Below are 26,892 nucleotides of genomic sequence, written 5' to 3'. Positions count from 1 at the left end.
TCCCACAGCAAAACTTTGATGGGGACCCCAATTTTCACATCCTCTCTCTTGCCTACTCCTGGTGACCCTCACAGCCTGGGGTCCATTTTGCAGGGTTCACACCCATAACAAGTGCAGCCACAAAAACACCTGATCTGAACGATAACCTCTTTGTTAGAGGAAGTTAGGTAGTAGTTGCAGCCGCCTTACAGCTCTGGGCTGTCCTGCAGTTGCAGGTGTTGCTCCCCTGTAGTTACGCCTCTGTCTAAGCTATAGGAATTGATGAAACTTTAGTTTTGTTGCTGGGCCCATATAGTATAAAGTTGTTGCTCATATAATATACAATCACACTATCTCTGTGATGCCGCCCTGCTTCTTAATCTGATTGAATTATGTGCTCAGCAATTGGTGGCCTCTAGAAACCTGAATCTCTCTTTTGTTCCTGGTAAGAAGGCTGCTAGACACAGTGTATCCATTGTAGGTGGAAACAGAAGGGTTGACATACCAAAAGATGCAATGAAAACTAGAGTAAATGTTCTGTTGTCCAGGGCAACCAATCCCATCTCAGATGTTGTTACTTAAACAATCTGATTGGTTGTTCAAGTCAACTAATTTATTTATTTCCCAGCTTTCTTTGACTTTGTAAATCTTCTCCAGTATGTGTACATGTACTGCCTTAGCATAGTAAAACTTTGCTATCATTACTCTCTTTAGAGCAAGAATCCACAAATTACAGGGAGATTTTATGAGCGTATATAGAGGTATTCAGTGCATAGTAAACTTTCTTCAGTCCAACAGACACATAATTATGCAGTAGCCAAATTTTTTTTACAAGAGAAGACAGCAAATTGTGTTGATAATCTGTCTAGACCAGGCATGGGCAAACTCGGCTCTCCAGCTGTTATGGAACTACAAGTCCCACAATGCATTTGCCTTTATGAGTCATGCCTGTGGCTGTTAGACTCCTGCAATGCATTGTGGGACTTGTATTTCCTTAACAGCTGGAGGGCCAAGTTTGCCCATGCCTGGTCTAGACAGCACTTCTCGTCTTTTGTTTAGCCTGTGCAGTGTTCTCCAAGTAGGCCTACTTGGTAGTATAGGACTTATATGTCACTTTGTAGACTCATACAGTAGGTGAAATCACACGCTAGTTATTAAAAAATTAAGCACAATACACCCAACCTTAAAAAAAAATCACTTTTGGGAAATAATTCAAACAATTCACGTAAAAATATGGTCTCCCTGAAAACAAGAAGAACAAACAACCTGATGGAATATGACATCAGCTCTTTGACCAATGACAGTAAAGGTGCCCTGTTGCTGAACTCCACTACGCGTTGCAATTACAGGCCTTCGTCTATTGATGATCAGCATAGCAGATACAGCATGGCCTTCCAAACAGGAAAACATATGTGACCTTCATTAACTCCTCTATAAAAATCTCCTCCTTGCCAGCAAACTCACCGGAAAAACATACATACAGTCCAGCAAATGAATGATCTCTATCTGCTGCGTTCGGTCTTACCCAGAGCATTATCATTATTTAAGGAACTGGATAAACCTTCCAATACATAACAAAAAAGGCTCCCTGCCAGAAAAGCACCCAGGCAGCCAGCTCAGCATGCCCACGTTGGCTAATCTGACTTGCAATGTGCTCCTGTTATCATCTATAGTAATGCTTACCATAATACCCCTCTATACAATAGTGTACGTCGTTAACCCATTCTCTTCCAAACAAGTCAACCAGCTGGGGGAGATCACTTGATGGGAATACCTTAATGTACTGATTTATTTAGGTTTACACAGCAGCTTCTTTGCCTCTATTAGGTTTTCCTGTTATTTCGTGACTTCAGCTCTATAGCAGCAAATACACAAACTCATATATCCTAGTGAATCAATCAGTAGTGTATTTATTATGCAGTATACAGTCAGACTTGGTTACACATTATATATATTTATCATATAAGCTGCAGCCAGCTGTGGATCTGGTGCATGACTGTATTGCACAACCAGTGCTGCAATAAGCTCATATCTAGGCTGATTTTGATCTATTCATAGGAGGAAAGCCAATGCTGCAAGCATGTGTATTATGCAGAACTGCCTTCTCTCTATACACATAGAAAAATGAAGAGTGTCCCTCAAATAATGCCCAGTGATTACACAGAGCTGTCCAGCCTATACACAATCTGTGTTTTGTTTTTTCTCAACATCAGCAGCATCAGCATCAGCTGTAAACTGACAGCTGCACAGCATTTGTCACTTATTAAAATGCTACAGGAAGCCAAAGCAAAAATACACAGTTATCATCACTTACCTCCACAAAATAAAAACATGGCAGTAAGGTGACGCTGTCTTTTGTGACTCTCGTCTTCTGCCTTTCCTTTGCAGACATGTTTGTTTTTTAATCAGCAGAATCCTCTCTCCCAAGCAGGCGAATTCAAAATGATTTTCCTTTTGCAAACCTAGAGCTCAGCGTTGATGTGCCATTCCCTAGTGCCACCTATGGAGTGTGCAGCATTTGGTGTGTGTTTTTTTTCCCTTCTCTCTCTCCTTCTCTCTTCCTCTCTTCCCCTCTCTCCCTTGCAGCAATTCAAGTTCCCACACAGTCAGGGAAAATTATTCATTATGCCTCGCAGAAACAGTAATGGCTCCTATACAAAAACACTCCTCTTTGCTCTGCTCTAGCTCCCAATAAGCTCCTATTCACTTAATCATTAGAATTCACAGCTTATTGTCTGTAGGTCTGACGTCAAAGGAGGTACAGAGAGCAAGAGGGGAAAAAAATCGCAGGGTTTTATGTGCTAGACGGTTGGATGGAGGCTTCAGTGTGATCAGCCCTTCCACCTGACAGATGATGCCAAATATGTCACTGAAGACCACAGATAATCAGTTAGTCGTCAAGTGACCGCATGGAATTACACCACCCTACAAGTGCTGAACCTAACCTTTATATGTATTTACTATGGACAGTGTTAAATGAATAATGTATATATATATATATATATATATATATATATATATATATATATATATATATATATATATATATACCTGTATACATCAATCATATAATATATGTACATTTATACATGAAGAGTACATCTATGACAGTGGCATAACGGTATCAATATTAATAATTGAAGCTTTCTTTATATATGTGGTTTATCTTTCTGTCTATACTGTGAAGTACATTGGGTCAGGTGGTGCTCTAGTATCTCAAGAAACCTGCCAAGTGAACCTGTAAAATAACCGCTTACTTGCTTTAAAACCACTACTAGTTAAACAAAAAAAAGTGTGTGTGTTTTCCAAGAATGCAATCTCTGCCCTACATGAAGGCACACTGTATAAAGTTCACTTATAACATGTTTACTGAAAAAACAAGAAAACTGTTAACACATAGACATTAGACAACATAAACATAAGAACAAAGGCCATAGGAATAAACCGTTTAGATACACAAACATTAAAAGCCTGTTGGCCATGCTCAGTTGGAAATCAATGCAAAAATTAAAAGAAAAATGATAAAAAAGGCTAAAACCCAGCAAGTAAATTGAAGAACTGCCAGTTGCATGCGCAAAAGAGGAGACGGCTGTACTGCTGTTTTTTGGGGTTTTTTTTACTTACTTCAGCAGAGGACATTTGAATAGCATGTCATAAATCAGTCAACAGGTGAACAAACCAAAAAAAACAGACAGGCCATATAATGTGTGAAACTCTATACCATTAGGAGTTTGTACAATATTAGATTGAATAGAGATGAAATATGTAATAATTCCACCAGGAAATATGAAATATGTAATAATTCCACTAGGAAAAGCCAGGTGGTGTGTATAACAGTAATGTCAAATGTATGTGGTGCAGAAGAACCATGTGGGTTGCAAGAGCTCAGCGCTACATACATGTTAGGCTGTAAGCAACGCCAAGCTCTTGGCTGCTTGACAAAAATAAGAACAGCTAATCAATGTTTAATTCATACAGTTGTTAAGAATTGATTAAAAGGGCATTTATTTTTTAAAGATCATCAGTGAATGTGATGTGTTTGTTAAATCCTGCTGTACATTGGTATGTTACCCCGCCCTCCCAGTGATGTTTAGCCAAGGCTGCATAGCTATGTGAAATCCCCTCCCCCCCCCCCCCCCCCCGCAATTTGGGAGACTAGGTATATATTGTACTGGCTTCTGAACTCTCACTAACCAAACATTCTGCAGAGATCACTTGCCAGGACTAAAGATGTTGTCACCATATTTTAGATTGTGAATCAGGGGGTGAGGAAATGCAAACACTGAATAAATGATTTATAAACTAATATTATAAATATATATATTTATATACAATATGTGTATTCAATATGAATTCATTATGTTATTACTTACAGTTCCTCTGTAACACATTTCATTTTTTCAGTACACATTTTACTTTGATAATAGCTGTTTTACACCGGGCCAGTAAAAAAGGGCGCATATGGCTAATGGACAAAAAGGGCGCTGCCATAGACTGCAATGCAAAATATCGGCTATTGGGCGCCCGACAGGAAAAAGGGTGCCCGAGAAATAGCGGTTGCAGGGATCGTGTTAACAAAAGGTTTCGTTTACAGAATAATGTTTATTACAAATATCGTTTACAAGTTCGTTTTAACTTTGTGGATTATTTATTTTTACGTTTTTAAATTTCGCTTTCAGGACTGTAACAAGTAAATATCGTTTACACTTATTTTATCATTTAAAATTCGTTTTCATTCGTATAATGCTTAAATATCATTTTCAACCTTGTTCTATTGGAAATACATCGCTTTTGGTATTAACTTTGTTTTTTACACTTATTATGCGTTAATTATAGCTTTCTATCGCTTTTAATATTACCGTTATTTTAAGATTTTTAATGCGTACGTGATTGTAAGTAGTGTTGGGCGAACAGTGTTCGCCACTGTTCGGGTTCTGCAGAACATCACCCTGTTCGGGTGATGTTCGGGTTCGGCCGAACACCTGATGGTGTTCGGACAAACTGTTCGGCCATATGGCCGAACTAAGAGCGCATGGCCGAACGTTACCCGAACGTTCGGCTAGCGCTGTGATTGGCCGAACGGGTCACGTGTAGTGTTGGGCGAACATCTAGAAGTTCGGGCCGAACATGGCCGCGATGTTCGGGTGTTCGAGCCGAACTCCGAGCATAATGGAAGTCAATGGGGACCCGAACTTTCGTGCTTTGTAAAGCCTCCTTATATGCTACATACCCCAAATTTACAGGGTATATGCACCTTGGGAGTGGGTACAAGAGGAAAAAAAAATTAGCAAAAAGAGCTTATAGTTTTTGAGAAAATCGATTTTAAAGTTTCAAAGGGAAAACTGTCTTTTAAATGCGGGAAATGTCTGTTTTCTTTGCACAGGTAACATGCTTTTTGTCTGCATGCAGTCATAAATGTAATACATATAAGAGGTTCCAGGAAAAGGGACCGGTAACGCTAACCCAGCAGCAGCACACGTGATGGAACAGGAGGAGGGTGGCGCAGGAGGAGAAGGCCACGCTTTGAGACACAACAACCCAGGCCTTGCATGAAGACAAGAAGTGTGCGGATAGCAATTTGCGTTTTGTCGCCATGCAGTCATAAATGTAATACAGATGAGAGGTTCAATAAACAGGGACCGGAAACGCTAACCCATCACAGATGTTCATTGTTCATGTTACTTGGTTGGGGTCCGGGAGTGTTGCGTAGTCGTTTCCAATCCAGGATTGATTCATTTTAATTTGAGTCAGACGGTCTGCATTTTCTGTGGAGAGGCGGATACGCCGATCTGTGACAATGCCTCCGGCAGCACTGAAACAGCGTTCCGACATAACGCTGGCTGCCGGGCAAGCCAGAACCTCTATTGCGTACATTGCCAGTTTGTGCCAGGTGTCTAGCTTCGATACCCAATAGTTGAAGGGTGCAGATGGATTGTTCAACACAGCTATGCCATCTGACATAAAGTCCTTGACCATCTTCTCCAGGCGATCGGTGTTGGAGGTGGATCTGCACGCTTGCTGTTCTGTGTGCTGCTGCATGGGTGTCAGAAAATTTTCCCACTCCAAGGACACTGCCGATACCATTCCCTTTTGGGCACTAGCTGCGGCTTGTGTTGTTTGCTGCCCTCCTGGTCGTCCTGGGTTTGCGGAAGTCAGTCTGTCGGTGAACAACTGGCTAGAGGAGGGGGAGGATGTCAATCTCCTCTTTAAAGTCTCCACAAGGGCCTGCTGGTATTCTTCCATTTTGACCTGTCGGACTCTTTCTTCAAGCAGTTTTGGAACATTGTGTTTGTACCATGGATCCAGAAGGGTATAAACCCAGTAATTGGTGTTGTCCAGAATGCGCACAATGCGTGGGTCGCGTTCAATGCAGTCCTAGGCCGAAGAGGTCATAGCCTAGGGTCACAAAAACCTGTTTATTTGGGCTATTTCAATGGTAGTGATGGTGACGTACATAAATCTCAGCCATGGCCGTTAGCAACGTCTGAATTTCACGAAATGTCTCATGCAGGTAGAAGACATATTGTTAGACTTGGATTCCAAAGATGGGGCCATGTTCGGCATGTTCGGCCCGAACCCGAACATCTAGGTGTTCGCCCAACACTAATTGTAAGGCTATCTATTCTATTCTATTATATATATATATATATATATATATATATATATATATATATATATATATATATATATCTTTTTCTATTTATAATATTATTAATGTGTACGTGATTTTAACGCTATTTATTCTATTCCAAATATATAAATTATTCTATTCATTTTATTTATAGTGAAGTATTTTAAAGATTAAATATATTATTGTTTATATGTGTGTAAGGGTGTTTGTGCAGTGGGGAAGGTTAGGGTTAGGCACGAGCAGGGGGATGGTTAGGGTTAGGCACAACTAGGGGGTGGTTAGGGTTAGGCACCACCAGGGGAGATTTAGGGGGGGTCGTCTGCGCTACCCAGCCTCCACCTCCGGGGTGTCGTTGTGGTCCCTAGGCAGTGAGAGAGCCTGGGGCCCCGCAGCCCCCCCGGTTGTATGGGGGCAATGGGAAGCCTCCCCGAGGCGCTCCTGGATAGTGCTGTATAGCATGAACTAATTCCCACAGGGCAACCGCTTCGCGGTATTGGTTTTTGACCCTGCAAAGTTTGGCATGCGAAAGCAGATGCATTTATGCGTGAGCATGTCTCATGGTAAGCCATTTTAGCCAGATTTGCACAGCTAGACTTGAAAGGGTTAAGCTTGGTGTAGAGCACGCATACATTTTCTTGTGATTGAGCATATTTGCATTCTGTCCTTTGGAGGCAGGTGGTGGATGGTTTGCTCTATGAGTGGGCTGTCTGTGCCTGTCCTCCCCCCCCTTCTGGAGTGATGTGTGTGAGCCAGCCCTGAGCCCCACAGCTTGGGGTGACCCATGCGTCACTCCTTTCCCATGCAGTGCCCCGAGTCGATGCGCAGCAGCAGAACGCAATGGACATTCAGGTAAGTGCCTGTTTTAAAATTTTTGGGAGATGGGTGCGGATGGCCCCCCCCCCGGCGCCGGCCACGCTTGGGGGGGTCGTCTGCGCTACCCAGCCTCCATCTCCGGGGTGTCGCTGTGGTCCCTAGGCAGTGAGAGAGCCTGGGGCCCCGCAGCCCCCCCGGTTGTATGGGGGCAATGGGAAGCCTCCCCAAGGCACTCCTGGATAGTGCTGTATAGCATGAACTAATTCCCGCAGGGCAACCGCTTCGCGGTATTGGTTTTTGACCCTGCAAAGTTTGGCATGCGAAAGCAGATGCATTTCTGCGTGAGCATGTCTCATGGTAAGCCATTTTAGCCAGATTTGCACAGCTAGACTTGAAAGGGTTAAGCTTGGTGTAGAGCACGCATACATTTTCTTGTGATTGAGCATATTTGCATTCTGTCCTTTGGAGGCAGGTGGTGGATGGTTTGCTCTATGAGTGGGCTGTCTGTGCCTGTCCTCCCCCCCCTTCTGGAGTGATGTGTGTGAGCCAGCCCTGAGCCCCACAGCTCGGGGTGACCCATGCATCACTCCTTTCCCATGCAGTGCCCCGAGTCGATGCACAGCAGCAGAACGCAATGGACGTTCAGGTAAGTGCCTGTTTTTAAATTTGTGGGAGATGGGTGCGGATGGCCCCCCCCGGCGCCGGCCACGCCTTGGGGGGGGGGTCGTCTGCGCTACCCAGCCTCCACCTCCGGGGTGTCGCTGTGGTCCCTAGGCAGTGAGAGAGCCTGGGGCCCCGCAGCCCCCCCGGTTGTATGGGGGCAATGGGAAGCCTCCCCGAGGCACTCCTGGATAGTGCTGTATAGCATGAACTAATTCCCGCAGGGCAACCGCTTCGCGGTATTGGTTTTTGACCCTGCAAAGTTTGGCATGCGAAAGCAGATGCATTTCTGCGTGAGCATGTCTCATGGTAAGCCATTTTAGCCAGATTTGCACAGCTAGACTTGAAAGGGTTAAGCTTGGTGTAGAGCACGCATACATTTTCTTGTGATTGAGCATATTTGCATTCTGTCCTTTGGAGGCAGGTGGTGGATGGTTTGCTCTATGAGTGGGCTGTCTGTGCCTGTCCTCCCCCCCCTTCTGGAGTGATGTGTGTGAGCCAGCCCTGAGCCCCACAGCTCGGGGTGACCCATGCGTCACTCCTTTCCCATGCAGTGCCCCGAGTCGATGCGCAGCAGCAGAACACAATGGACGTTCAGGTAAGTGTCTGTTTTTAAATTTTTGGGAGATGGGTGCGGATGGCCCCCCCCCGGCGGCGGCCACGCTTGGGGGGGTCGTCTGCGCTACCCAGCCTCCACCTCCGGGGTGTCGTTGTGGTCCCTAGGCAGTGAGAGAGCCTGGGGCCCCGCAGCCCCCCCGGTTGTATGGGGGCAATGGGAAGCCTCCCCGAGGCGCTCCTGGATAGTGCTGTATAGCATGAACTAATTCCCGCAGGGCAACCGCTTCGCTGTATTGGTTTTTGACCCTGCAAAGTTTGGCATGCGAAAGCAGATGCATTTCTGCGTGAGCATGTCTCATGGTAAGCCATTTTAGCCAGATTTGCACAGCTAGACTTGAAAGGGTTAAGCTTGGTGTAGAGCACGCATACATTTTCTTGTGATTGAGCAGATTTAGGGTTAGGCACCACCAGGGAGGTTTTAGGATTAGGCACCACCAGGGGGGTCTTAGGGTTAGGCACCACCAGGGGGATCTTAGGGTTAGGTACCACCAGGGGGGGTCTTAGGGTTAGGCACCACCAGGGGGGTGGTTAAGGTTAGGCACCACCAGGGGGGTGTGGTTAGGGTTAGGCACCACCAGGGGGGTGGTTAGGGACCACCGGGGGGGTGGTTAGGGTTAGGCACCACCAGGGGGGTGGTTAGGGTTAGGCACCACCAGGGGGGTCTTAGGGTTAGGCACCACCGGTGGGGTGGTTAGGGTTTGGCACCACCAGGGGGGTCTAGGGCTTAGGGATAGGTACAGGGAGGGTTCTGTGTGAGAGTAGGTATAGGTATAGTTACAGTACAACATACACCACCAGGGGGGTGGTTAGGGTTAGGCACCACCAGGGGGGTCTTAGGCACCACCAGGGAGGGTGGTTAGGGCTAGGCACCACCAGGGGGGTGGTTAAGGTTAGGCACCACCAGGGGGGTCTTAAGGTTAGGCACCACCAGGGGGGGTGGTTAGGGTTAGGCACCACCAGGGGGGTCTAGGGGTTAGGGATGGGTACAGGGAGGGTTCTGTGTGAGAGTAGGGATAGGTATAGTTACAGTACAATATACACCACCAGGGGGGTGGTTAGGGTTAGGCACCACCAGGGGGGTCTAGGGGATAGGGATAGGTACAGGGAGGGTTCTGTGTGAGAGTAAGGATAGGTATAGTTACAGTACAATATTTGTAATATATACAATTTATTAAATTATGTATATTTACACAAAGGGGAGGGGGGGTCTAGGGGTTTAGGGATAGGGATAAGGAGAGCCTACAGTTAGGTATAATTTCAGTAAAATACCTGTAAAATCTACCATTGTATTACTATGCTTAATACAAGTGTAAATATCGTTTTTTGTTATAGACGCTATTTGACATTTAATTTCCGAATTCGTTTGTTGTTATAGACAGTATTTTGGGGTTTCATTTCCGTTTATTGAACCGATTTAGCACTATATTTTCGTTTATAAGCTATAAACGAAAAATATTGTTTTACATTACAACTTATAATTTCGGCTATATCCCGCGCCCTTTTTTCCAGGCTCCCTTTTTTGATACACACGTTTTACACAGAGAATGACAGTATTATAATTTTGGTAAGTTTTTGACTTTAATCAATTAAGTTGTTTTTTTTATTATTACTTTGCCTTTTTCTCCCTTCATTTAATGTAAGATAATACCAGCTAATAAAAAGTGAAAAAGTGCTTAAAGGGAACCTTAACTCAAAAAAATAAAGCATCTGCCAGCCCCCTGCAGCCATCCTGTGCCCTCGCAGTCACTCATTGCTCCTCCGGGCCCCCGCCACCAGCTTGTTTCGTTTTTGCCAACTCAGAGTCGGCGGGCCGCCATGCGTACCTTTGCATATATTCCTGCTGGTGCAGGACGCTATCGCGTAAGGTGCAATGCGTAAACATTTACGCATTGCACCAGTAACGCATAAAAATCTACGCGTTAATGTCCGCGATCGTTCCCTGCACTAGCAGGAATGCACGCAAAGGTACGCATGGCAGCCCGCCGACTCTGAGTCGGCAAAAACGAAACTAGCTGGCGGTGGGGGATTGGAGAAGCCGTGAGTGACTGCGAGGGCACAGGATGGCTGCAGGGGGCTGGCAGATGCCCCAGGTAAGTGAAACTGATTTTTTCTAGAGTTAAGGTTCCCTTTAAAATAATCTGGCTGTGGGTAAAGGTTGACATTGTATTCTATTTGCTTGTATTATAGCTTATTAATTGTGGCATTTGTTGCATTTTTTATTATCATTGATCAGTTACTATATAAGAGTATTGCATCAGGGAATCATGCTGCAAACATTTTCAGTATTAGAGTTCAGTATTTAAAATACCATATGGGCCAGCTGCTCATTCAGTGACATATTACTGTCTGCTGCTTGCACTTCCACTGTTAAACGGGCAAGGTCATTTCAGCACTACAGAAGCCAGATGTTCCTACTACAGACGTCTTCCACAGATTCCAGGCTCTGTCCCTGGATGGCCTCTTTGCATTATTTAAGCATGTAGGTCAGAGCTTTAAAGGAACAGAAGTACTTTAAATCCCACAGCGTGGATTAGCATTATTATTATTGTTGTCATTTTTGTTGTTATTATTGTTATTAATTAAATAAGTTAAATAAGTAAATTATTTTGTGATTGGGTTATAAATAAAATAATATTTATATATAAAATGCCAAACAATTCATTGGGTTTCAAAGAGCTGCTTTTGACTCGCACACTCTCTCTCCCCATATCTATCAGCTATATTAATATACAGGAGTCAGCCCTATTTACTTAAGTATTATAAAGGTTGTCTGACTCTTCAGGTATCCAAGTGGTGCCAAACTTTAAAAAAAAATGAAAATAAATCATATGTTGTAAATTGAATGTCTCTGTTACTCCCTTTTAAAGATACAGGATATATGTAAACCCTGGTGTGCACAGTATAGATGCAACATGGTATTTATATTGATAGTAAACTAGCTGCAGCATTTCCTGATACTTATTTTAAACTGTTTGTATTGCTTATACTGTTTTCTATTTACTCTCTGCACTTGTTGACATTTTACTTAAAAGCTGACAACATCTACAAACAATGAGAATATTTTTTTTGTAATTGAGGGCAGTTATTGAAAATACTGGAAGGCTAATCTTTTCCTCTTCTTTTTTTTTTTTTTCAATTAAGGGAAGAATAAAAAATCAAACAAACAAACAAACATATAAACAGCATATGTCATCTCCTTGCACTTGTTATCACTTTACCAAAATGCTGATAATGTTTACAAACAATATGTTTTATTTTTTTATGCAATTTAAATGATGATAGCAATTTAAATTACTGAAAGGATTCTTTCTTTCTTTCTTTCTTTCTTTCTTTCTTTCTTTCTTTCTTTCTTTCTTTCTTTCTTTCTTTCTTTCTTTCTTTCTTTCTTAATAAGGGAATATAAATAAATTAAATGATGCGTAAAAAAGCATGTGGTATCCTCTTGCATGTGTTTTAATTTTATGAATAATATAATATTTTAAACACAAACAAGGGTAGTTCATCTTGCTGGGGCTTAAAGTGAACCCGAACGGAGACTGATATGGAGGCTGCCATATTTATTTCCTGAGCTTGATCCACCACTCTATGCACGGCACGCTCCAGGAAGAAGGCATACAGCATCAAGTCGCTGATGGCGCCTTCACTGCGACTCACCAGGTTTGTCACCTCCTCAAACGGCCGCATGAGCCTGCAGGCATTTTGCATCAGTGTCCAGTACTTTAACTTCAGCCAGAACATCCCCATCTCCCCAGACTGTGTCCTTTGACTATAGTTGTACAGATACTGTTTGACGGCTTTCTTCTGTTGTAGCAGGCGGTCCAGCATCAGGAGGGTCGAATTCCAGTGAGTCAGGCTATCACAAATCAGGCGTCTCACCGGCAAGTTGTTTCTCCACTGTATATTGGCATAGCATGCCATGGCCGTGTAAGACTGCCTGAAATGCCCACACACCTTCCTGGACTGCTTTAGGACATCCTGTAAGTCTGGGTACTTAGACACAAATCTCTGAATTACGAGATTCAGCACATGTGCCATGCAGGGTACATGTGTCAACTTTCCCAAATTCAAAGCAGAAATGAGATTGCTGCCGTTGTCACACACCACATTGCCGATCTCCAGTTGGTGTGGGGTCAGCCACTGATCCACCTGTTTGTTCAGAGCAGCCAGGAGAGCTGCTCCAGTGTGACTCTCCGCTTTGAGGCAAGACATGTCTAATATGGCGTGACACCTTCATACCTGGCATGCAGCATAGGCCCTAAGGAGCTGGGTCTGTGTAGCTGGAGAGGAGATCGCAACACCAGTAGAGTTGAACTGCCACTCAGCCAAGGAGGAGGATGACGACAGCGAAGAGGATGTAGCAGGAGGAGAGGAGGTGGGGAGAGGAGGTGGCAGCAGGCCTGCCTGCAAGCCGTGGAGGTGTCACTAGGTCCGCTTCATAGCCACATACTCCCTGCTTGCCAGCGATCACTATGGTGACCCAATGGGCTGTGTAAGTAATGTACCTGCCCTGACCGTGCTTGGCAGACCAGGCATCCGTGGTCAGATAGACCCTTGACCCAACGCTGTGTGCCAGAGATGACACCACTTGCCTCTCAACTGCATGGTACAGTTTGGGTATTGCCTTTTTGGAGAAATAATTGCAGCCTGGTATCTTCCAAAGCGGGTTCCCAATGACCACAAATTTTCGGAAGGCCTCAGAGTCCACCAGCTGGTTTGGTAACAGCTGGCGAGCTAACAGTTCCGCCAAGCCAGCTGTCAGACGCCGGGCAAGGGGGTGACTGGCAGACATTGGCTTCTTCCGCTCAAAGATTTCCCTCACGTACACCTGGCTGCTGCTGTGGGCAGAGGAGCAGGAACCACTCAAGGTGAGAGGCGGAGTGGAGGAGGGAGGCTGTGATTGTGAAGGTGCAAGGGAGAAAGCAGATAAAGATGATGCACCTGAAGGAGGAAGAGGAGAAGGATCATGGCTTTGCTTTTGTGTGCTGCTTTTCCTCAGGTGATCTTCCCATTGCAGTTTGTGCCTTTTCTGCATGTGCCTTCGTAAGGCAGTTGTCCCTACGTGGGTGTTGGCCTTTCCATGGCTCAATTTGTGGTGGCAGAGAGTACATATGGCATTGCTCTGACCTTTGTCATACACATTAAAAAAATGTCCACACCGCTGAGCCACCCTGGGGTGTGGGCACTATGGTAGTCTCAGCAGCTGACGTTGAAGGGCATGTTGGCTGGCTGTCCATAGGTGGCGATACATGGCACCGGACACTGCCACCTACTCTGGGCACATATACCCCTGGCTACCTACTCTGGGCACATATACCCCTAACTACATATACTGGGCATATACCCCTGGCTACCTACTCTGGGCACATATACCCCTGGCTACCTACTCTGGGCACATATACCCCTGGCTACCTACTCTGGGCACATATACCCCTGGCTACCTACTCTGGGCACATATACCCCTAACTACATATACTGGGCATATACCCCTGGCTACCTACTCTGGGCACATATACCCCTGGCTACCTACTCTGGGCACATATACCCCTGGCTACATATATTGGGCACATATACCCCTAACTACATATACTGTGCATATACCCCTGGCTACCTACTCTGGGCACATATACCCCTGGCTACCTACTCTGGGCACATATACCCCTGGCTACCTACTCTGGGCACATATACCCCTGGCTACCTACTCTGGGCACATATACCCCTGCCTACATATATTGGGCACATATACCCCTAACTTCATATACTGGGCATATACCCCTGGCTACCTACTCTGGGCACATATACCCCTGGCTACCTACTCTGGGCACATATACCCCTGCCTACATATACTGGGCACATATACCCCTAACTACATATACTGGGTATATATACCCCTGGCTACATATACTGGGCATATATACCCCTGGCTATATATACTGGGCACATATACCCCTGGCTACATATACTGGGCATATATACCCCTGGCTACATATACTGGGCACATATACCCCTGCCTACATATACTGGGCATATACCCCTGGCTACCTACTCTGGGCACATATACCCCTGGCTACCTACTCTGGGCACATATACCCCTGGCTACCTACTCTGGGCACATATACCCCTGGCTACCTACTCTGGGCACCTATACCCCTAACTACATATACTGGGCATATACCCCTGGCTACCTACTCTGGGCACATATACCCCTGGCTACCTACTCTGGGCACAAATATCCCTGTCTACATATATTGGGCACATATATCCCTAACTACATATACTGTGCATATACCCCTGGCTACCTACTCTGGGCACATATACTCCTGGCTACCTACTCTGGGCACATATACCCCTGGCTACCTACTCTGGGCACATATACCCCTGCCTACATATATTTGGCACATATACCCCTAACTACATATACTGGGCATATACCCCTGGCTACCTACTCTGGGCACATATACCCCTGGCTACCTACTCTGGGCACATATACCCCTGGCTACCTACTCTGGGCACATATACCCCTGCCTACATATACTGGGCACATATACCCCTAACTACATATACTGGGTATATATACCCCTGGCTACATATACTGGGCATATATACCCCTGGCTACATATACTGGGCACATATACCCCTGGCTACATATACTGGGCATATATACCCCTGGCTACATATACTGGGCACATATACCCCTGACTATATATACTGGGCACATATTATACCCCTAGCTACATATACTGGGAACATATAACCCTGACTACATATACTGGGCACATATACCCCTGGCTACATATACTGGGCACATATACCCCTGGCTATATATACTGGGCACATATACCCCTGACTATATATACTGGGCACATATACCCCTGGCTACATATACTGGGCACACATACCTCTGGCTACATATACTGGGGACACATACCCCTGCCTACATATACTGGGCACATATACGCCTGGCTACCTGTTCTGTGGACATCTCTACCCCTGGCTACCTGTTCTGGGGACATCTATACTGCTGGCCACCTATTCTAGGGACACCTATAGACCTGGGGCTACCTATTTTTGGGGAAGCACTGCTGTCAGATTGAGTGTATTTTGGGTAACTGCTGCCAGGTGAGAGGTGTCTACCATATTAAGAGGGCATTCTGCCTATTTATGTGAAATGCTGTCTATTTATGTGCCTCATGACTGCTGAATTTGTCTTGTTGGGGGCCTCATGGTTACTGAATTTGTCTTGTTGGGGGCCTCATGATTTGTTGGGGGCCTCAAGATCGCTGAATTTGTCTTGTTAGGGGCCTCATGATTGCTGAATTTGTCTTGTTAGGGGCCTGATGATTGCTGAATTTGTCTTGTTGGGGGCCTCAGGATTGCTAAATTTGTCTTGTTGGGGGCCTCATGATTGCTGAGTTGGTCATGTTGGGGGCCTCATGTTTGCTCATGATTGCGGAATTTGTCTTGATGGGGGGGGGGGGCTCATGATTGCTGAATTTGTCTTGGAACATGCTGGAAGGTACATACTAAGGGAGGGTGGGTGAGCAGGAGCCTGCTAACCTCCATGTACATTTGAAGGGGCGTGACCAAATGTGGAGCACCCATAACCACGCCCACATTTTGTCACGACCCTTCACCTTAGGGGGTGCATTAATAGTCTTTGTCCCCGGGCGCTGAAAACCCTAGCTACGCCTCTGGCAGTGATGGGTATTACAATGTGCACCTGTCACACACAGACAGGTACCGGACAGGCACAGTGACACTGCGTGCGCTCACGTAGGTAGGTGTGTGCACTGAAGTGAACAACAGGTAGGTATATGCAGTGATGGGTATTACAATGTGCACCTGTCACACACACAGGTAGTCACTGAATGTGCTGGGCCTGGCAGTGGCACATACATTAGGAATTACTAAGGCTGTCTAAGCAACACAAGGGTCTGTGGGACACACACAAAAAAAAAAAAGATCACAAGAACAAGATTAGCTCTCAAATGAGCTGTTGAGGGGTGCTTTCTTAGCAATAAGGATCAGCAAGGATCAAGCAAAGAAGCCTACAAGAGCCTAACTAAACTTTCCCTATAGGTCTCTGCACAGCAGCTCTCCCTTCTCTAATTACTGCAGGCACACAAGTGAGTCCAATGCCTGACGGTGCCTGCATTTTATAAGGGGGAGTGGCTCCAGGAGGGAGTGTAGCCTGATTGGCTACAATGTGCCTGGTGACTGTGATGTAGAGGGTCAAAGCTGACCCTAATGATGCACTATGGGGGCGAATCGAACTTCTGGAAAAGTTTGCGTCTCTCCACGATCACGAACCCCGGAAGTTCGCCTGGAGCCGTTCGCTGGCAAACTGTTCAGGCCATCTCTAGTAGACTGTATTCCCTGTATTCCCTAGTGCCTGACATCCTTATGCTGGGCATACACGGCTCAATTTTGCCGCTCGATTCCGCGCCCGATTGTTTTCCGTGCTAGATTCTGCAGACGATTCTCTTATCTTCCGCTCGATTCTCTTATCTCTTCCCATTGTCCATGCAGAATCGAGTGCAGAAATGATCGGGCGGGAGATCGGAAATGTCGGGAATTATCTATCGAGCCATCTAAATGGCTCAGAATTGAGCCGTGTATTCCCAGCATTACATATCCCCATTTTGTTCTGCTTCCAGCAAATGACCTTCAAGATCTAATTGTTCACATGCTGGACAATGTATTCCATCCCATTGATAATTAATGTTCTTCTATTTTTATCAGTTGCTTCAACTGTGGCTTTTCAGTGCATCTGGTCACAGAAACAATCAAAAGTAACCCTGACTGAGCCATAAAGTAGACATATTGCATTGGCGCTGTAAAAAAAATAGGCTCAACAGCTGCTGCACAGAGCCCAAAAACAGCAAACATAGAAAGAGAGAGAGACTGAAACCTGCATCAAGTTTGCCTTTGTAGAGCTCAGAATACCGGTATCTGCTGGAATAATAAGCATGATTTCCACTGCGTATTGCTTTGAGCAGTTCTCCTCCCACGGTTCCACTCATGGTCAGTGAGTTGTGCTCATTAGTTAATGATGTATGACTCACAGGGTTACTCTGTTTGTTGGAGTTTGCCTGTTGTCGCGCACATCTGTTCTGTCAAGCAAACTGTGTCCAGCTCCTTGACACGACTGCATTGCTATAGAAGTTGCAGTATGTGTCAGTGAGACCATAATAATGGCAGAGACAAAAGACCAAAAATAATTATTCATAATACAATCTGTGACAACAAATGAGACATCAGATGGCAGTCAGACATGCGGGCGTGATATGGCTTTTGAAAGATATTTCCTATGAAAGCTTTTTACATGAATGAAACCACTGAGGAAAAGAAGATAAAGGAGAAGGCCCCTGCTATACAAAAAAAAAAAAATAGGAGAAACAGTAACAACATACCTGAAAAAATGCAGCTTGGCCATTATTCCCAAGATGCAAATAACTGACAGGGCCGGCGCTACCATAGAGGCAAAGAAGGCAATTGCCCCAGGGCCCCAGAGCCTGTAGGGCCCCCCAGTGGCTACAAGAGGAACATTTTTTTTCAAAAAGACCTTATAGTTTTTATAGAAAATCGATTTTAAAGTTTCAAAGGAAAAAAAATACACATTTAAAAACTCGCCAACTTTAACAGTTAATAGCAAATACACCTTAAAGGGACACTTAAGTCAAACAAAAAAAATGAGTTTTACTCACCTAGGGCTTCCAATAGCCCCCTGCAGCTGTCCGGTGCCCTCGCCGTCTTCCTCTGATCCTCCTGGCCCCGCCGGCAGCCACTTCCTGTTTCGGTGACAGGAGCTGACAGGCTGGGGACACGAGTGATTCTTCGCGTTCCCAGACACATTAGCACCCTCTATGCTGCTATATGGTATATGATATATGCTATAGCAGCATAGATGGCGCTATTGTGGCCAGAAACGCGAAGAATCACTCGTGTCCCCAGCCTGTCAGCTCCTGTCACCGAAACAGGAAGCCGGCGGGGCCAGGAGGATCGGAGGGAGACGGCGAGGGCACCGGGCAGCTGCAGGGGGCTATTGGAAGCCCCAGGTGAGTGAAACTCAAAATTTTTTTTTTTACTTAAGTGTCCCTTTAAATGCTAGAAACCCGAAATTTGCAGGATATATTAAGAAGATCATTGGGAATAAGAGGAAAAAATAATTTTTCAAAAAGACCTCATAGTTTTTGAGAAAATCGATTTTAAAGTTTTGAAGGAAAAAAGTATACTTTTAAATGCGGTAAATGTCACTTTTAGTAGCAAACCTAACGGTAGTGTAATTTTACATGTATCAAAAGAAAGAGCAATACATTTCCTGATGGGGTTTCCAGGGGGTCCATCTGCAGCCGCAGCGCTTTGGCCAAGGATCGCTATACAGCTGCAATATGGCTGTATGAAAATCCCTGGCATTTTTTCCTATTTTCCCAATTTTTTTTATGTTTAGAGTGTGGGAATTTTTTTTTTTTTAATTATGTGGAGTCCCCCCTCCTGACACTTTTTAAACCCTTGTTCCCCATGCAGGCTGGGATAGCCAGAATGTGGAGCTCCGACCGATTGGGACTTCACACCCTGACTATACCAGCTGCAAAAAAGGTCCCTTAATGCCGATTTTTGTTCCGGGGTATCTGTTGGGGGCCCCCTCAGGTTTATTTTGCCCTGGGGCCCCATTGTTGCTAAAACCAGCCCTGATGACTGAATTTGGAAGGAATATTCTTTAGGAAATGAGGCACATCTGAAACTCTGCCATGAATGATTATTTGTAGGAATTTGGATCTACTGTAAAAGCTCAACATAAATGTGTTTGATAAACACCAAATTTCTATGTGGTGAACAATGCACTTTCACCTTGGCTGGGTGTTGCTTATAAACTCTTCCCCAGTAGCAGTTGTTTGTAACTGTATACAAAGTACACTAGCCTTAATGTCTCTATGTACCGGCAAGGCTGGGTGAAGCTACAGTGGGGCGGAACCAGCAGGGACCAGCTCCTGTGGGGCGGGGGGACGGGGTGGCCAGAGCTGAGGGGGCCCCAACTACTAACCTTCTCTACCTCTGACACGGGGACTATACTTCAGATCAGGTGTTTGTGGCTACACTTGTTATGGGTGTGAAAATTATAATGGCCTCACTTGTCTTATGACCCTTGTGAGATTGGCCCCAAGGGCAAGAAGGGTACTGGGGGAGGCAAGGGAAGGGGTGTGAAAATGGGGGGCTCCATCAAATGATGGGGCAAAATTAACTTGGCACATATCTCCAGACCAATGCCGAATTCCCCCTCCCCCCGGGCCCCTGAGATAGCTGTCTTGCCTCCCTAAATTCAACTGTTGCTCCCTTTGGGCCCCTGCAGATTAGCTTCTCACCTGTCCCAGCAAGCACACGTCTCTGTCAGTCTGCAGCTCCGTGCTCCCGGTCTTCATCCACTGCTGGTTGCATCTTGTCTTTGACCGGAAGCATGTTAATATGTAATAACATGTAGGGGACCCATGGAGAAAAAGTTACGTTGATGGAGACCTGGGGGACCTGGCAGTTGGTTTGGGGCCCTGAAGAAATTGCCCAGGTTTTCCATATCGTAGCATCAGCCCTGCATACTGGTGTGAAAGTTTTACCCATGGATCTGTGACTTGTGGATCAGGAGGAGTGATCACTTCTCTAAACCAGCACCAGAAAAATTCACCCATGTACTGTATTTGTGGCAACTGCCATTGCCTGGGTGGTTGCTAGGAGATATAACTGTAAGGAAAATTCTTTATAACTGACTTAACAGCATAATTATCAGCATCAAATTCACACAATTTGCCTAAACAACAAATATAACATGTATGCTGATTTTGGATAGGTCCCTAAAATGGAAAATCAAAGAAATCCAAGATTAATGTTAGTTTGATGAATTCTACTACATATTACCAATAAATTACAGTATTATACATTTGTCAATGCACTGTAAGTGCATATACAGGTGGTGACAAAGACTAAGAGGAATACACCTGGGCTGTGGACACTATACTGTTGGGATAGAAGGATTTATCCTCACACAGCTGCACTACTGTTCTTCTTATTCATTGTGTTTTGGGGCACCACAGTTATTCCAATATAAACAGTATTATATATTTATTAGAAATGCTTATGTGTGAGTTGATCTCTTTTTGCTGTAGTTGCAGATAAAATATTGAAATATTGTGTTTAATGCAGAAGCTAAACATTAATTTATTTTGTTTGGTGTCAGCGGAGGTTACAAAGACAATGCAGCATGGACTTTTCATCTGTTAATGGTGACCTTGTTCCTGCTAGCTGTGCTGGAACAATAATAAGAAGCTACCACCAAACAGCCTTTCAAAAATGTCATTTGTTAGACAACAGACCCAAGTGAGCATACAAAGAACATTACAACAGCATAATTACATGGTAGAGAAAGGAATGTTGATCACATAATGAGATATCAAATGTGGGGCAAGAGACTGGTCAGTTCAAAATGATGAAAAATTGCACCACACATTTACTTTAATTTATAATATTAATGAATAAAAAAAGACACCATACAGATTACCTCAAATTTTCTAATTAAAAAAATTGGTTATTTTTCTCTTTTTTGCTTTCTGAATGATTTGTGGTATTGATAAATAGAAATAGGCAACAGGATGAAATTTGTGTCTGCTCATCGTTTTCTAAAGGTTTTTGTAAAATACCAATTTTAAAAAGTACAACTCTGCTACACATGTCTTTAAGATCCTAAGGCGGTCACGTTATATCATGGCTAAGAATCTGCTTTATATTCTGGTATCTTAAAAGGACTGCATAGGAAATAGGAATGCATAGGGGTTTATTTGCATATAAATGGCTGAATGGATTTGAATGAAATTTGACACACACATAGTACATTACCTGGAATAACATATAGTATTCTTTTTATCTCCATAACTAAAAAGTGGGTGGAGACAAATACAAATTTCATGGGGAAAATTTAAACCATTCTTACACCGCTAATTGTAGGGTTCTCAAACTTTGCACAGTTGATCACTGGGTGACAGGGATTAATATTCAGAAAAGTGGGTGGAGCCTACAAAAGTCAATCAAAATTCACCTATAGAGATGGCCCGAACGGTTCACACGCGAACTTATTAGTGCGAACTTCGGTGGTTCGCGTTCGCAGTGAACCGCGAACTATATGCGAGTTAGATCCACCCCCTATACTACATCATTAGGGTCAACTTTGACCCTCTACATCACAGTCAGCAGACACAGGGTAGCCAATCAGGCTACACTCACTCCTGGAGCCCCCCCCCCCTTATAAAAGGCAGGCAGCGTCAGCCTTTTCACTCACTCATGTGGCTGCAGTAATTAGGGAAGGGAGAGAACCTGCTGTAGACATAGTGAAAGCTTAGTTAGGCTCTTGTTAGGCTTGTTAGCTTGCCCCCTGCTGATACTGATTGCTAAAAAGCACCCCTCAACAGCTCTTTTGAGATTTAATGTTGTTCTTGTGATCTATTTTTTTTTTTTGCGTGTGTGTCCCACAGTCACTTGTGTTGCATATACAGCCCTGTCAGTCAGTCGCAGCTGGACCTTGGCCCCTTGGTAATTCCTACTGTGCCACTGCCAGGCCCAGCACATTCAGTGACTACCTGTGTGTGTGACAGCTGCACATTTGTAATACCAATCACTGCATACCTAACTGTTCAGTGCACCTACCTACGTGAGCGCATGCAGTGTTATATAGCACCAGTCACTGCACCTGTTCACGGTACCTGTGTGTGTGACAGCTGCACATTGTATTGATACCAGTCACTGCATACCTGTTCACTGCATTTGTGTGACTGCACATTGTATTAGTTAAGTCAGTGCATACCTTTCACTTCATCCCCCCAATATGGGCAAAACAGGCAGAGGCAGAAGCAGGCCACCCGGCAGGCCTGTTTGAGGTTGTGCTGACGTGATTTTGTACGGCCCTGGACCAAAGTACAGTGTTCAGAAGGCGCATGCCATCAACTCTCAAGATTGTCAGGACGTAGTTGACTATTTAACACAGAACACCTCATCTTCCTCAGCTTCCGCACGGAACCGTGACATATCTTCCTCCTCCTGCTCTGATTCTGGCACGCCACTTAACACTCAGTCGGCTGCCACCACCAAAGTGCCATCACCCCAGGGCTCAGCGGTGTGGAATTTTTTTAGTGTGTCTGCCTCAGATGAGAGCAATGCCATCTGTACTCTCTGCCACCAAAAATTGAGCCGTGGAAAGACCAAGACCCGCGTAGGGACAACTTCCTTACAACACACATGATGACAAAGCACAAACTGCAATGGGACGACCACCTGAGGAAAAGCAGCACACAAAAGCAAAGCCACACACCGCAGTGGAAGATACCAGGCCACAATTATTTCTCAAAAAAGGTGATACCCAAACTGTACCGTGATGTTGAAAGGCAAGTGGTGTCATCTCTGGCACACAGCATTGGGTCAAGGGTCCATCTGACCACGTGGTCTGCAAAGCACGGTCAGGCCTGCCCGAAGACTAAGTCAGTCCCCACACACAGCATCTCTGCCTGCACACCGTGTGACTGCCTGCCCCAAGACTAAGTCGCTCCCTACACAGCATCTCTGCCTACAGGCCGCTTGACTGCCTTCTCCGCCACCACCAACAGGGTCAAGGATTCCAGGCGGATTCCTGAATTTTTAAGGCCGCTGCTAGCAGCGGCAGCTATAATAATGTTTCTGGTGCGTGTACATGCCTGACTAATTTTTCTGGCTGCACTGCAGCTGCAACAACAAAACAAAAGGCATGTACATGTGTCAATTCCCCTTCGTGATCGTTACCTTGCCGTGGCGAAGGGGCTTGCATATCACAATAAAGCAATGACCACCGGCTATATGAGTGTCTTGGGTTAACCCAAGATAATAAAGTCATTGCCTCATTGCAGACAGACCAAATTCGATCAGCTGGACAGTCACTGGACAGCTGGACAGACCATATGGGCTTGAAAACCGCTATCGCCTGCACTCTCGCCATGGTGCGCACCAGTCCAGCACAGCCGCCACTACACAAACAGCAGTTTGCGGTGCGTTACACAGGGAGTTTGGTCTGTCAGTGTAAAGCAGTACTCTAATTACACTACCTGATTGATGTATACACATGCAAGATGTTTTAAAGGCACTTTAGGCCTCCAATTTAGCATGCAATGTGATTTCTGCCCTTAAAACGCTGCTGTGCGTCAAATCCGGATTTTTCCCGGGACTTTTGGCACACTCCGCCATGCAAAAACTCAGGTGTTAGACCCCTTGAAACATCTTTTCCATCACTTTTGTGGCCAGCATAAATGTTTGTATTTTTCAAAGTTTGCCTCCCCATTGAAGTCTATTACGGTTCGCGAAAGTTTGTGCGAACCGAACTTTTGCGGAAGTTCGCATTCGAGGTTCACGAACCGAAAATCAGAGGTTTGAGCCATCTCTATTCACCTATTGATTTTCAAGGAAAATATTTAATTGCTGCCATTCTTGCACTGTTAATTGCACGAGCCTCAAACCTGGTACAGTTGGTCATTGGGTGACTGGGGCTCAAATTCAGAAAAGGGGATGGAGCCACCCTTATATATAATTATTATTATATTATATATAATTATTATTTGTATTACATTTGGTATTTTTAAATAGCTTAGCATTTTATTATTCATTTATACATTTATTGTAAATTTCAAAAAATCACAAATGAAACTGACAGTTTCAAAAGATTCAGCTTCTGGTTTGACTTTGAAATTCCAATAGTGAAAAGTCTGAAATTCCAATAGTGAACCAGAGGCGGGGCTGGAGCATCGTTGAGTGGCTGTGCGGGCACAGGACGTCTGCAGGGGACCATTAGAAGCCCCGGGTAAGTTCAACTCATTTTCCCCCGACCCCCCTACAGTATTCCTTTAATATCTTCAGCAATGCTTTAAAAGGCCTGAAAGCTCAAATAGCAAAAGTACTACCCCGGAACTTTCCTCTTCTAGCATGCGTACAGTAATCTGCTGACCCCTGTTGGCTGCACTGAAAATGTGGAGTAGCATCATCTGTCATTATTAAAAAAAAAAAAAAACAGACCCAATGCACACAATTCTGGCAGTATGCATGTTGCTATCTCTGCAGCTGCAACCAAGGTGACAAATATTGTATGAAACCTCTTTTGTGCCATATAGATCTGCGCTGAGGGGAAGGAAAAACTAACTAATAATCTGCTGTGTGGTAAAGAAAACATAGATCCATAGCGAACCATAATTTACAGTTATTAATTGCAAGGTTGCTTTTAAAATTCTAGAACACTAAACGGTTTGGCTTAAAAAAATATTGCCACATAGAGGTTTAGGTGGAGCGCAGTACAAAACAGTACAATACTGTGTAATATTTTTATATATTTTCAATTTGTGTCATATTGTTTTCATTATCATAATTTTTCCCCATTTTTATTAATAATCAAAATACATTTATACAACAAATATGCATGAAACATTTTTTGTTCTCTTAAAAAAGCACTGATCTCCTAACACATTAACTAAAGATTTCTATTTATCTATTTTGCATTTAGAGAGCACTGACATCTTCTGCAGCACTCTACAGAGTACGTTTGTAACGATTGGTGTCAGCACACAGAGAGAATCTGATTATTGGTGATCTGCAGTATCACCAACAATACAGATGTATACCTGATTATTGATGATCTGCAGAATCACCAATAATACAAGTATGACTAACCTCTGGACACCTAATAGAGTGTAAGTGTTTGGTGCAACTGTAGGCTATCTCCCGTGGGGCGGGAGACACAGATAACTTCGACCAGAGACCACCTGAGGTGCAGGTGGCCCTTGGCTGTGCAGGAACTATATCCTAAGACAGGAGATAGAGATAATCTGGCAGCCAGTGATTCCCTGGTATACTGGGAATCAGACTGTACTGCAGCCAGAGGACTCCTATGGGATAGAGACCCCTGGCTGTACTGCAGGAAGGACTCTCTGAGGAGCAGGAGATCCTTGCAGCTAACTGACATTTGGTGGAATAGTGTCACGGGTAGTACAGACAGACTGAACACTCAAGGGATGAGTGACAGCCAGAAGAGTCGGGCAGGCCAGGTCGGCAACACACGAGCAGATAAGGTACAAAGACAGAAGGCTGATTCGGTAACCGGGTACAGGCAAGGTTGACAACTGGTAGGCAGATAGGCAGAGGTACCGAATCAGATAACAAGAGAAAGATCGACAGAGCAAATGGTCATAACAGATATAAAGCACAATCCTAGTCTGAGGTGTGAGGTCTTTGGTCTCGACACCCAGGAACTAGTCTAAAGAATAACACAGTATCCTAAGCTTGGGTGTGAGGTCCTTGGTCTCAACACCCTGGAACTGGTCTAAGATATAACACAGCAATGACACAGTAATCCTAAGCTTGGGTGTGAGGTCCTGGGTCTCAACACCCTGGAACTGGTCTAAGGTATAACACAGTAATGACACAGTAATCCTAAGCTTGGGTGTGAGGTCCTTGGCCTCAACACCCTGGAACTGGTCTAAGATATAAAACAGCAATGACACAGTAATCCTAAGCTTGGGTGTGAGGTCCTTGGTCTCAACACCCTGGAACTGGTCTAAGGTATAACACAGTAATGACACAGTAATCCTAAGCTTGGGTGTGAGGTCCTTGGTCTCAACACCCTGGAACTGGTCTAAGATATAACACAGCATATAACAATAGCGTAATCTGGCTAAATGTGAATTCCCAGGTCCACCTGGTTCTTCTAACACACTGTAGGATCTGACTGAGGTCTGAGTGCTCACACGTAAGTATTCGCAACGGCAGACAACCAGCAACTGACAAGCAAGATCTATATACACTTGCAGTGCTGTGCAGCTCCGCCCGAGCCACTCAGCCAATCCAGAGTCCAGCTGGGATCAGCTGATCGGTCTGATCAGCTGATTCCCCTTCTGCTGGTATAAATGTCCTGTCGCCTGGTGCGCGCACGCGTAGCTCTCCATCTGTGTGCACTAGAAGGTCCAGACAAACCAGACACCTGCTGCTGTGCGGAAACCGCCGGTCTGAACGCGGAGACAGCCGCCCCGCCGCCAGACCGCGCGGCGGCATCTCCGCTATTCATTACAGTACCCCCCCCCCCCCTGAGGAGTGGACTCCGGACACTTCCCACCCGGCTTCCCAGGATGTAAATAATGAAATTCTTTCTT

At 44.9% G+C, this 26,892-nt stretch overlaps 1 protein-coding gene across 2 annotated transcripts in view; it reads right to left on the bottom strand.

Annotated features, from left to right (window-relative positions):
• The window catches only part of PLPPR4 (phospholipid phosphatase related 4), a 255,398-nt gene extending 234,996 nt beyond the window's left edge, over window positions 1-20,402 (bottom strand). The window contains exon 1 of one of the 2 annotated variants that reach the window (XM_068242593.1): window positions 20,062-20,402. In XM_068242593.1, the coding sequence (XP_068098694.1) occupies window positions 20,062-20,118 (57 nt within the window). In that variant the 5' untranslated portion in view covers window positions 20,119-20,402. Of the gene's footprint in view, window positions 1-2,293; window positions 2,720-20,061 lie in introns of those variants that run through there. The other variant, XM_068242592.1, reaches the window with a different exon arrangement.
• Window positions 20,403-26,892: the final 6,490 nt, after the last annotated feature.

This window comes from Hyperolius riggenbachi, chromosome 6, assembly GCF_040937935.1.
Source record: "Hyperolius riggenbachi isolate aHypRig1 chromosome 6, aHypRig1.pri, whole genome shotgun sequence".
NCBI classification, from domain to species: domain Eukaryota; kingdom Metazoa; phylum Chordata; class Amphibia; order Anura; family Hyperoliidae; genus Hyperolius; species Hyperolius riggenbachi.
Note: the sequence above shows the minus strand (reverse complement) of the source record. Positions and strands in the feature narration are given on the sequence as shown.